Source organism: Myotis yumanensis, unplaced genomic scaffold (genome assembly GCF_028538775.1).
Source record: "Myotis yumanensis isolate MYYU_CA2020_CCGP unplaced genomic scaffold, mMyoYum1.0.hap1 SCAF_15, whole genome shotgun sequence".
NCBI classification, from domain to species: Eukaryota; Metazoa; Chordata; class Mammalia; order Chiroptera; family Vespertilionidae; genus Myotis; species Myotis yumanensis.
Genome location: NW_027223766.1, coordinates 18883914 through 18897401, shown reverse-complemented (window position 1 = coordinate 18897401; position 13488 = coordinate 18883914). Strand labels below are relative to the sequence as shown.

General features: G+C 40.7%; 1 protein-coding gene across 9 annotated transcripts in view; it reads left to right on the top strand.

Moving 5' to 3' along the window:
• The window catches only part of CSPP1 (centrosome and spindle pole associated protein 1), a 174468-nt gene that overhangs the window by 153914 nt on the left and 7066 nt on the right, over window positions 1-13488 (top strand). For all 9 annotated transcript variants that reach the window (XM_070392407.1, XM_070392409.1, XM_070392408.1 and 6 more), the window contains 5 exons: window positions 2200-2266; window positions 3050-3167; window positions 5191-5330; window positions 10485-10625; window positions 12426-12472. In XM_070392407.1, coding sequence (XP_070248508.1) covers window positions 2200-2266; window positions 3050-3167; window positions 5191-5330; window positions 10485-10625; window positions 12426-12472 — 513 coding nt within the window. The remainder of the gene's footprint in view (window positions 1-2199; window positions 2267-3049; window positions 3168-5190; window positions 5331-10484; window positions 10626-12425; window positions 12473-13488) is intronic.

Below are 13488 nucleotides of genomic sequence, written 5' to 3'. Positions count from 1 at the left end.
ATTTTGGAGGCCAGGATACTTTTGCAGAAGTCCAGATGTGAGACTTTAAAGAAAGGCAGTGACAGTAGAACAGAGAAGGGTGACAGCATCAAGATACGTTAAGAAACACAGATGGTGGTATGTACTGACTGGTAGGGAGGAGTCAGTGACAGCCATCAGGTTTCTGGCGAGGGTTCCATGGAGCAGGCGGTTGGAAATAGAGGTTGTGGCTGAGAAGGCGGTCTGGACTGGATCTGTCATTGTGGAAGGCGTGGGCACTGTTGTTTGTCAGGTGAGTACAGCAGTCTAGGATTGGCTTGAGGGCAGTAAACAGCTGAAGGTGGAGTCGGCCTGGTGGTCAAATCCCTCTAGTGTTAACTACAACAATTAAGGCTTCGCTAGAACAAGACTGCGCACAGAGACCACAAGGGGGTGCACCAAGAAAGCATAAAAGATGCGGAGACAAAAAAACATGACAGAAATGGAGGATATGGAGCTAAGAATCGCAATTTTGAGGGCTTGCCATAAATTCGTGCAGAGCCTCACGAAAACTAATGAGACCCTCGATGCTACGATAAAGAAATTAGAAAGTAAGCATACACGGACTGAAATAAAGAATATTATACCCAATAGCAGACCAGAGGAGTGCAAGAATCAAACCAAAGATTCGACAAAAAACACCCAATTGGAAAAGCATAATGAAAAAAGAATCCAAAAGTGTGAAGATAGTGTAAGGAGCCTCTGGGACAGCTTTAAGCGGACTAATATCAGAGTCATTGGAGTCCCAGAAGATGAGAGACAGCAAGATATTGAAAACCTATTTCAAGAAATAATGGCAGAAAACTTCCCCCACCTGGAGAAAGAAATGGACTTACAGGTCCAAGAAGCGCAGAGAACCCCAAACAAAAGGAATCCAAAGAGGACCACACCAAGACACATCATCATTAAAATGCCAAGAGCAAAAGACAAAGAGAAAATCTTAAAAGCAGCAAGAGAAAGAGGCTCAATTACCTACAAGGGAATACCCATACGACTGTCAGCTGATTTCTCAACAGAAACTTTGCAGGCCAGAAGGGAATGGCAAGAAATATTCAAAGTGCTGAATACCAAGAACCTACAACCAAGATTACTTTATCCAGCAAAGCTATCATTCAGAATTGAAGGTCAGATAAAGAGCTTCACAGATAAGGAAAAACTAAAGGAGTTCATCACCGCCAAACCAGTATTATATGAAATGCTGAAAGGTATCCTTTAAGAAGAGGAAGAAGAAGAAAAAGGTAAAGATACAAATTATGAACAACAAATATGCATCTATCAACAAATGAATCTAAGAATCAAGTGAATAAATAACCTGATGTACAGAATGAACTGGTGACTATAATGAATCAGGGACATAGAAAGGGAATGGACTGACTATTCTTGGGGGGGAAAGGGGAATGGGAGATTCGGGAAGAGACTGGACAAAAATCATGCACCTATGGATGAACTCAGTGGGTGGGGAGTGAGGGTGGAGGGTGGGGTGGGAGCTGGAAGGAGGGGAGTTATGGGGGGAAAAAAAGAGGAACAAATGTAATAATCTGAACAATAAAGATTTAAAAAAAAAAAAAAAAAAAAAAAAAAAACAGCTGAAGGTGGAATACTATGGAATTACCCACATTTCAGAAGCAGAGTAAGGACATGGAGACGGAAAAAGTGACAGAGTGGCAATGATGTCAGTTGCTGCTGGCTATTGAGTGTGTCACTGGGATCACTTGGTGACTTTGGTGAGGCAGGTCAGTGGAGTGATGGGGTGCAGAGCAAAGGCGGGCATTTGCTATGCAGTGGGAGTGAGTGGGAACAAGGATATAGACACCATACGTTCTGCATTTACTACTCTTCAAAGAAGCAAGGCTCTGAAGGGAAGGAGGAAATGGACAAGAGAGTGAAGGGTGAGATAATTTTTTTTAAAGAAGAGAGATTTTGAGGCATAGTTGAGATTAAGGAGAGGAAAGGGGTGGAGAAAAGGGTCTGATTGGTGGAGGAAGTGGGAGTCGCTTACAGCTACAGAGTACATGGGAGGGAGTTCTCTGTGGATGGGGCGAGGACGCCACCGTTGTGGTGGGAAGGAAAAGTGGATGCAGGTAAATTTATAGGTAGGATAGTGGGGAGTTTGTAAGAAAGTATTCTCTTCAAGCTCTGAGTAGGGAAGACACACTGAGTCTGTCTGTCATTGTTGAACAGGAACGTTCCGTGTCCAGGGCACAGTCTCCTCCGGTACCTGCCAGGAAAAATCAACTTCGTGCGGAAGGTAGAGTTACCTATTAAACCTGTAATCTAGGACATTTTTTATAGACTCATAGAACATTGCACAACACTGTAGAGCAGCGGCTCTCAACCTGTGGGTCGCGACCCCTTTGGCGGTCGAACGACCCTTTCACAGGGGTCACCTAAGACCATCGGAAAACACATATATAATTACATATTGTTTTTGTGATTAATCACTATGCTTTAATTATGTTCAATTTGTAACAATGAAATTGGGCGTCACCACAACATGAGGAATTGTATTAAAGGGTCGCAGCATTAGGAAGGTTGAGAACCACTGCTATAGAGGTAGAGAGGGCCTGGATGCCTTCCCAGCTTCCCCCGTGGTAACATCTTACCTAGTACAGTATCACCACCAGGAAGTGGACACTGGTGTATTCTACAGACCTTCACCAGGCTTCACCAGTTTCACATGTGCTCACTGTGTTGTGTGTAGTGCCCTGCACTTTACCTTGTGTAATTTGTGTAACCACCTGTCAAGGCACAGAACTGTTCTATCACCACAAAGGAATTCCTTGTGCTGCCCCTTTATGGTGACATTCTCCTCCATCCCCAAAACTTTACTTAACTTTTGAAATTTCTGTATTATCAGAAATGTGTTTGTGAGTCTTAATATGATATTCATGAATGTGATCTGTTATTTAAAACATTAAAAATAACTTTCATGACAATGTCTCTCAACATTTTATTTTAGCTTTATGATAGGCCAGACTATGTTTTAAAGCTTAATCTTTTGTTCTTTTTACTTATCGATGCGACTTTGCAGAGGAGAAAAGAAATGTAATTATGGAATTATCAGAAATGAGAAAACAGCTTCGTAGTGAAGAGCGGCGTCTCCAGGGGCGGTTGCTACACTTGGACAGTGATGAGGAAATTCACATGAGGCAAGTTTCAGGTTGCATTTTTATTTGTTTCTGAATTTTTTTGTGTTTAGGATGAAGAATCATATGTCAGAACCTATCCAGTAATTTTAGTTTTGGAACAGGGTTAATTTTTACTGCAAAACACTCTTTATTAGAATGGATAGTTTGTATGTTTGAAAGTTTTTAAGATTATTAGTGAAATTTAAAGACTAAACTAGCCTTTTCTCCCAGAAGAAATCTAGATAAATAATGATATTCTAGTGGAGGGATTCAGTGCAACTAGTAAAAACAGGGTGTGATTTTTTAGTCTATTGGTGTTTGCAGTATATAGTAGGTTTTCTCTCTCTTTTTTCTTTTGACAAAATAGGTCTTTTTAAAATTAATATGCTTTTGATAAACTTTTTTCAATCTTATATAAAGTTGCATTCATAAATTTTTATCCACAATTATTGACTTTATTCGTTGAGAAAATATGGGCTATTTAATAGATACTTAACTGTATATAAAATATTTAAATTGAGCATTGTAACTGTCCTGTTGTACTGCCAATAACATTTTTGGTGGTGGTATTGACATAGGTGTTGAGGGAAGGAGGAAGAAAGGAAAGAAAAAGAAGAAAGAAGTAGCATTTCTTGAAGGAAAACCAGAAATACTATCCCTAACCATGAACTGTTTAATAGGGTTAACAGCGTATTTAACTATTAATGTTAATATAATTAGATAGAACTTCTGTACACCTTTTTTTTTTTTTTTTTTAATCCTCACTGAGGATATTTTTTCCATTGATTTTTAGGGTGGGAGGGTGGGAGGCAAGGGAGAAAGAAACATTGATGTGAGAGACACACATTGATTTGTTGCTTCCCTCACACGCCCCCAGGGCTGGGGATGGAACCTGCAACCGAGTTACATGCCCTTGCGTGGGGATTGAACCCGAGACCGTTTGGTCTGTGGGCCAGTGCCGTAACCACTGAGCCAAATCGGCCAGGACAGGACTTAGGTATTTTAATTTAATGGCCTTCTAGATTTAGTACTTATTTTTGTTTTACATTTTAATGAGCCTCCACTGCAGTTTTGACACTCTGGGTAGTTCACTATCAGAGGTCTGTGTCAGCCTTGACCAAGTAGTTTGTGGCCCTGTGAGTCCGTCCCCTGAAAGAGCAGGGGCATTGCCTGTGGGGGTCCCACTATTTCCCTGCCTGGGCCCAGGGAAGACCTAGTACATCAAGAAATGAAGACAGGAGTCTGGCCAGCTCTTACACAGTAGCTTAGAGCTGCATTTTCAGAACTAGAGAGGTCTGCCTGGTGCTGAGGGAAGCAGCAGGGCTAGAGTGCCACCCCTCATCCCTGTCCTCTCTTAATGTCAACCCTCCCCACCCCCCAAAGCCATAGTGGAAAACTTCCTTCCTGAGCTCCCTTCTATGATACTAATTCCTAGAAATAGAGTATTAAGTAACTAACTAGGTACCAAGTTTCCTGAAAGCCTATTGTAAAATTAGTGTTGGGGACTGTGGATAATAAACTGTTATAATGGGCAGCATATTAATACCATCTTTTTCTGTGTAATTTCTACTTTAGGCTGGGGGAAAGTGTACATTTATTGCGTACCTAATTCATGTCAAGTACTATGCTGGGTACTTTACAGGATATAATTTCACTTAATTCTCATACTCTTAAGACTAAAAGGGGTAGATACTATCTGCATCTTATAGATGCTGAAATCAAGGTCAAACTGCTAACAAATAGCAGAGCAGGTCTTTGAATCTTGGTTTCTCTGATCTCAAAGACTGATTTTTATGCTACGGGAACATTTTACGGTAAAACTAAATCATTTTATTCTTAGAATAAAGTACTTTGCATCTGAGTATTTTGAAAAATTATAAACAATGACTTTATAAATACCCTATTTTTTAATGAGGGACTCAAGTAACAGATATTAGAATGTTTATAATCAACTCTGGTGAAAGATGCCACATTTCTTGAATGAAATGCGAACTCAGATTTTCTTCCCATAAAACACACGTTTATCATACTTTGTCACTTACAGGAAAAGAGAAAGGAGCCCCATGGACATATTTGATATGGCGCGGCATCGGGTGCAGGCTCCTGTCAGAAGACAGTCGCCGAAGGGCTGGGACTCGGCTACTTTGCAGAATATTCGGGACTTCAATGAGCTGAAGGACAGAGGTGAGTAGAATGCTGTATTTTAAAGATACAGCAAGAGTGGTCTGCCCATCTTCATGGATCTTTAAACACGTTTGTATCCATCATCTATTTTAAGTGAGTAATACTTCTGTGTGCCTTGGTGCTCCATTTTACCAGACTGAAGCTTTGCCTTGGCTTAACGGAGCTGGCAGAGCCTCGGCAGTGGATCAGATCACACCTAAGGGTGAGGAATGGCCCTTAGGTGTTCATGGAGGGTGGACAGAGCAAGATGAGCTCAGGAAAGAGACTGAGACGGAAAAAGCCAGAGTGTGGCATCCTGAGAGCTGAGGGAAAGTGTATCAGAGAAGGCACTGCCTACGATGAATATTGGAAAGTGCCAGTTGGATCAAAGGCCATTCGTGACTTCAGCTAGATTTTTTCTGTGGAAGCCAACCAGCTTCGGGATGAGAACTGAATAGGAAGCAGTGTTGGAAACAATTAGCATAAAACAGGCCCTGGAGGAAGCTTGGCTGGGAAGGAGGAAGTAGGGTCTAGAGCTGTTATAGGAGGAAGAGGTTCAGAAGCAGGAGAGGGATTGAGTGGTTGTTGGAGAGAGCAGGGTCCCTGAGTGCACAGGAGGAAATGTAGGATGTTTAGAGGAAGAGGGTAGAGAAGGCTTGATGTAGGAGTAGGAGGAGAGAAAGCTTATTAGGGAAGTAGAATGGCCAAGGTACATAGAGGCCTGGGGACTAAAGATGTGTAGAGGAACCAAAATATGTTATATGTGATATTTCTTTAGGCGCATTCAACAGAGTGTTTGAGTCGAGGAGACAAATCATTGGATGTGCGTTCTGATAAACCAGAATTTAAACTTTTTCTTATTTTTAAAAGTAATATCTATTGTAGAAAAATTTGAATACAGAAAGATAAAAGAAGGGAAAATCACTTTACAGAGGTTTTCTAATCTTTTTTTCGGAGCCTAAAAGTAAAAAGTAAAATAAAAACAAGATATAATTGGCCTAGCTGATTTGACTCAGTGGAGCATCCACCTGTGGACTGAAGGGTCCTGGGTTAAATTCTGGTCAAGGACACATGCCTGAGTTGCAGGCTCGATCTCCAATAGGGGTCGTGCAGGAGGCACCCAATCAGTGATTCTCTCTCATCATTGATGTTTCTATCTCTCCCTTCCTCTCTGAAATCAATAAAAATACATTAAAAAATATATTTTTTCTTTCTTAGATTTACAGTGTCATAAATTACATATACCATAGTTATTTAGCATGTTACCATTTATTGCTTACTTACGATATTCCAGGATTGTGTCATCCAGTGGGTCTCACAGTTTGGTCAGGGAACTTGTGAGGTCAAAACTACTTTTATTAAAACAGATATTATTTGTCTATTTCACTTTTATTCTCTCACATGTGTATAGGTTTTCCAGAGTTAATGGCATGCGATGACTTCATTGCTCTGAAGCTAACAGAATGTGCGCTTGTGTTTACCCATGTAAAAACTTCTTAGTGTTAATTTCTTTTTTTTTTTTTTTAAATATATTTTATTGATTTTTTACAGAGAGGAAGGGAGAGGGATAGTTAGAAACATCATTGAGAGAGAAACATCAATCAGCTGCCTCCTGCACATCCCCCACCGGGGATGTGCCCGCAACCCAGGTACATGCCCTTGACCGGAATCGAACCTGGGACCCTTCAGTCTGCAGGCTGACACTCTATCCACTGAGCCAAACCGGTTTCAGCAGTGTTAATTTCTAAGATGGTGTCTGTGTGTGTGTGTGTATGTGTGAGAGACAGACAGACATTGGGTCCTCAATTTTTAAGAGTATAAAGAGGTCTTAAGATCAAAAAGGTTTAAACCATAAAACAGCCATTTATTTCCCTATATTACTACATCCAGTTCTTATCATGTGGCTTGTTATCTTATTTTTAGAGAGGAAACCGAGTCTGGAGGTGGTGAAGTCAGGGTTCAATCCAACCGAGTATGTGTCTCCAGGGTCTTTTCTGTTAACTTTGCTCTTAACCATTTTTAATTCTTAAATATTCAGTGTGCTTTCCATTTTTTACTATTATTTTGACAATTTCTGATCACAAAGCTTTTTATATATTTAGGATTATTTCTTTAAATTATATCCCAGTGGTATTATTTAGTAGATCAAAGGGAATATTTTCAAGGCTTTTAAAATGTATGAACTATTTTTATTCTCAAGATTTAAAAAATTAATGTTTAACATTTTCATTATGATGAAAATTGATACTCTTGAATTTGTGGCAAAGGTAAATTCTTAGACTGTTATTTCCTCCAGTAATGACATCCCTCCTAAATTTCTAGCCAGTCTGCTTTTTGCATTTTATTTGCAAGGGCTAAAATGTTAATTGGCAAATAACATATTTTCATTTTCCCAGTGTATTATAGGGATCAGCTGTGATTACATTGCCTCATGGCTGCCTGAGTTTCAGCCGATGACTCACTGTGGGATATGATATATTTGTGCATTTGCCCTGCCATCTGCTTTGGGCATCTGGAGGGAGTGGGGTGCTTGTTCTGGGAGGGCTCCCTTATAATGTTGCTAGGTTTGTGAAAAGGCATTTATTTAAAGAACTAGATGTCCGGTGCATGGATTCGTGCACTGTTGAGGTCCCTCAGTCTGGCCTGATCCCCACAGGCCTGGGATGTAGTAGTGCATGAAGCAGCAGGTGGCTGGGGAGGAGCCCAAACCCGGGCTGGGTGCTGTGCCGCTCCCGCTCATCCTGACTCACACTGCGCCTGTCACTTGCCAGCATGAGCCCTGTGTCTGGCATCCATCAGTCAGCTGAGTGGCACTCTGCTGTGGGAGCGTGCTGACCACATGCCTTGAGCATCTGCCCCCTGGTGGTCAGCGTGAATCATAGCGACCAGTTGTTCAGTCACTTAGGCTTTTATATGTATATACTAATTTTTTTTTTGAGTATTTTGGGTTTTTATTGTGGTTTATTTCTAATATTATGCCATTGTGGTCTGAGAAGATGCTTGGTATGATTTCAATATTCTTGAATTTGGGGAGACTTTGTTTGTGACCCAATATGTGGTCTATTTTTGAAAATGTCCCATGAGCACTTAAGAAGAATGTATATTCCGTGGCTTTGGGGTGAAATGTTCTGAAGATGTCAATTAACACATTGTTTGCGGGTAGTTTTTATCGCGCGCTAACAGGTGGCTCTACTACTTACAGTCAGCGTAAAAGGTATAAATACGTTTCCCGCATACAATGTGTTAAGTCCATCTGATCTAGTGAGTCATTTAGGATTGCTGTTTCTTTGCTGATTTTTTGTCTAGAGGATTTATCCAGTGATGTCAGTGGTGTATTAAAGTCCCCTACTATGATTGTATTGTTGTCGATCTCTCCTTTGATATCTTCCAGGAGTTTTTTTATGTATTTGGGTGCTCCTGCATTGGGTGCATATATGTTTATCAGGGTTATATCTTCTTGTTGTATTGATCCCTTTAGTATTATGAAGTGGCCTTCCTTATATCTTGTTATGTCCTTCACTTTGAGGTCTATTTTGTCTGATATAAGTATTGCTACCCCAGCTTTTTTTTCATTTCCATTTGCCTGAAAGATATTTTTCCATCCCTTCACTTTCAGTCTGTGTGAGTCCCTTTTTCTGAGGTGGGTCTCTTGTAGACAGCAAATATATGGGTCATGTTTTTTTATCCATTCAGCCACTTGATGTCTTTTGGTTAGAGTATTTAGTCCATTTACATTTAAAGTTATTATTGAAAGGTATTTGTTTGTAGCCATTTCTATTTTTTTGTGCCTGTTTTCTTTCTTAGATTTTTTTTTCCTGCTTTTTACACCAGTCCCTTTAACATTTCTTGCATTGCTGGCTTGGTGGTGATAAACTCCCTTAGCTTTTTTTTTTTGTCTGTGAAGCTTCTTATTTCCCCTTCAATTTTGAATGATAGCCTTGCTGGATAGAGTATTCTTGGATTCAGTCCTTTGCTTTGCGTCACTTTGTAAATTTCCGTCCATTCTTTTCTGGCCAATGTGTTTCTGTTGAGAAATCATTTGATAATCTAATGTGAGATCCCTTGTATGTAACTTTCCATCTCTCTCTTGCAGCCTGTAAGATTCTCTCTTTGTCCTGAACATTTGCCATGGTAATTATGATGTGTCTTGGTGTGGGTCTTTTTGGGTTCACCTTGTTTGGGACTCTGTGCTTGTGTGACTTTTTTTCTTCCCCACCTCAGGGAAGTTTTCTGATATTATTTCTTCAAATAGGTTTTCTAACCCTTGTTCCTCTTTCTGTTGTTCTGGCACCCCTATTATTCGTATGTTGTTTCATTTCATGTTGTCCCATAGCTCCCTTAGGCTCTCCTCCTGTCTTTTAATTTTTCTCTCCAATTGCAGTTCAGTTTGGGTGTGTTTTGCTTCCCTGTCTTTTAATTCACTAATTCGGTCCTCTGCTTCTCCTAGTCTACTATTGAAACTTTCAATGGTGTTTTTTATTGCAGCTATATCACTCTTCATTTCTTCTTGGTTCTTACCTAAGTTATTGATTTTTTCATCCATTTCTTTTTGATTCTTACATAAGTTGTTGATTTTTTTTCATCCGTTTCTTCTTGATTCTTGCATAAGGTGTTGATTTTTTTTCTCCATCCGGTTTATGCACTCTAGGACCCTTAATCTGAATTCTTTTTCTGTCATATTACGGGCCTCTGTTTCACTTAGCTGCTTTTCTGGCGAGTCCTCCTTTTCTTTCCTTTGGGGGTTTCTTTGTCTACCCATGTTTGATCTCACCAACATATCTAGATGTTGAGTCGTTCAGTGGCTGCTCCTTGGGTGGCAGTGGCTCCTCGGGCTACGGTTGCTCCTCGGGCGGTTGTGGTAGCAGCTGCTCCTCAGTTGGCAGCAGCTCCTCTGGTGGGTGTTCACAGCTGTGGTGGCTCCTCTGGCTGGTTGGAGAAGGCTTCACACACAGCTGCTGTTCCTCAGACAGAGGGTGTGGTGATCACGAGGCTGCTGTTTCTTGGATGGGGGCCTGTATATACTAATTTTGTGTTCTTTAGCTTTATGATGATTTTAATGTCCTTTGACTTTGATGATGTTCCACTATTTATACTGTTCCTTCATTTTGAAATTAAGGCTACTATGTCACAGTAAAGATTTTTAACATAGCTTTGTAACTTATTTTTTTGGACCAGATTCAGAAACACGAGTGGATCTGAAACTTATGTACCCAGATCCTCCAAGAGATCAGTACACCTTAGAGATTCAGCAGCAAGCCCTGCTGAGAGCGCAGCAGAAGAGACTGAACAGAATAAAAATGCAGGAAGGTGCTGAAGGTAAGAGATAATCATTGCTGCTTCCAATAGGACCAGCGGGTTTTATTAATGGCTTTCTTTCTCCATCTTTTGTGTTGATTTTGTCCAAGGCAGGCTCCTCCTACTGGCAAATCCATGATCACAGACCCTTTCAGCCTTTAGACCCAGAAAAGCATCTGTTTGGCTTGGTTGGGGTCAGGTGTTCATCCATCCATGCATGAGCAGGGCCTAGCCACACACTAGAACCAGGAGGACTGAGTGCCTGGACGAGGCCCCGTGACACCAGAGACTAGGATCCAAGGGGAGGAATGCTGGGCAAACACATCAGTGCCTTCCCTATGGGGCATTTCTCTACTGTGTGTGTCTGTTTTAAGGTTTGATATGGTATTAAATTGGTCAAGCGTTGGCTTATACTGTTGGAGAAATAGATGCTAAAAAGTGTAAGGATGATGAATGCTGCAAAGGAGAAATCTGGGGTCCCTTGGAGTGTAACAGGGTGGTGGTGGTCAGTCACTTGGAGGCAGAGTGAAGCTAGTTGCTTCAAAGCATCGATGGTTCCTGTTGATGGGATGGATGACTGTATGACCCCCTGCACATATTTCACCAGCCTTCAGGTCTTTGAGGGTGGCCATGGAAAATGAGTTATAAAAGTGCAGCATCCAGGTAACAAGAATAGGAGGAGATGGTCCTATCAGTTGTATTTAGGAAAACTTCAGACCCTACCGTGGCAGGCTGGTGTGGCCTGCACATCTGAGGAACCTGTCTTGACCATGTGAGATAGACTCACAGGAGTACGAGGTATCACCCTTTAGGTCCATGTCACCGGTCAGGACTTGCGTAACAGTTGATCTAGGGGTAGTTTCTCCTCCATCTGATACAGAATTTTAAAGTGGTTTCAATTTCAGGCTCTTAGGCTACCATCTGTTGATAGCAGAGTAACCCAAATTATATGATAAATAGTGGGCCAGTTCTCAGGAGAGAAGAGAGAAGCAAGTACATATTTCAAGTTTTATATCCATTTTAGTGGAATTTTTCTTTAGGAGACTCAAAAGTAGTCCCCAGGTAGATACAAGTGCATTTTGGTACTGGAGGTCTCCATCCCCACAGCAACCATCCCCAGCTTCTGACAAATACTATTGAGAGACACATAGGATTGCTGGTTAAATTGGAGAGGGGTTTTTAGGATACTGATCCAAAATCTCTCCCCTGGAACCGAGTTAGCTTCCTTCAATTGCATGTGAGGAAGTCCACTCAACAAATTTCTACACAGATTGTAGAATTATGGGAAGATGGTGAAGAATCCTGCATTGTTTTCTTTTCCTGCAGTTATCAGCTTTAAGTGCACAATGATTTTACTTTTCATATTTATTGGGAATGGGAGAATTTTACCTAACTAGAATGAATGTTGGGCTATATTTATTGATAAGTAATATCTTTTTAAAAATATATATATTTTTTTATTGATTTCAGAGAGGAAGGGAGAGGAAGAGAGAGAGAGAGATAGAAACACCAATGATGAGAGAGAATCATTGATTGGCTGCCTCCTGCACGCCCCCTACTGGAGATCGAGCACACAACCCGGGCATGTGCCCTTGACTGGAATCGAACCCGGGACCTTTCAGTCTGCGGGTGGATGCTCTATCCACTGAGCCAAGCCAAACCAGACAGGGCGATAAGTAGTATCTTAAAAGCAGTCTGTAATGTGATGGTTGACAAGTAATTTCCAGTACAAAGATAGTCACAAAAGATATTCTAAAATTTATTTTACTTTTGAAATGCTTTCTAACCTTTTAATTTGGTTTTCTTCCCCATTGGCTACAGTGGACTTGGATGCCGTCCCAAGCGTTCAAGTACAAAATCACAGAATGGTAAGAAACCAGTTCTAATTTTTCAAGCTGTTTTTTGGGGGATAAAATATATTTTTAGTAATATAGTGAGTATTCCAATTTTGAATTTTCAGGAAAATTGAATTAAGGATTTTAAATCTTGTCTCATCAGTGCATTGGGTAGCTAGAGATTAGTAGAGAAAGTATATTTTAATAGCTTAGAGAGCTCCTTTTCCCGATGCTGTGTGGCCTGACACGTATCAACACTGATTCCTGGATACTCTGCGGTCTGGTGGTTTCTCTATAAGAGGTAACTACATTTCTCAGTGAAAAGATACTGAAATTTAACATTTAGAATTTTGGTTAAAATGATAATGCCATATTTTGTTGAGTAGAAACTCAGCATAAGCCGAAGTTCAATGTTGGCTTTTTACAAAAAAGCTCATAAATTTTCAGATCCTCATTTTCCTAGAAACTGGATTATATGAAAAATACAGGATGAATCTGGAGAAGATGGTCATGGAGAAGATAGGGCTTAGTAGCCTGTCGCATTCTGTTCATTATGGGAGGGCTGTGATGCAAGAGAGGGGTTGGATAATATGTGTGCATGCTAAGAACAGCTGGGGCAGAACATCTGTTAAATATTGGATGCTGTTATTATCAATTATTATCCAACTAGAAAGCAGTCAGAGTCAATGGGTGTTAAAAAGGAGATTTGAATTCAGTGGAATGTTTCTCCTTATAAAAGTGACAGCTCTTCATGGGAGTGAACCAGCACATCCTAGAAATCTGGTGAGGAGGTGAAGTCACCTCTCACATTGAGAGCTCATTACAAGCCGAACCCTTGCGTTCCTTTTTTTACCCTATTCTATGTCCCTCTGGAAACTGCTGTCATACAGTGCTGTCATTATCGAGGACTACTACTCTTCCTAGCATGGAGGAAATTGTGCGCTATACAGAATCTCAGCAATGGTTTAAAGATGTATAATGTTTAATTGGGGTCATTGCCTTATACTCTATTTTCATCAGCAGTAATATAACCCTTAATAAAAGCCCCC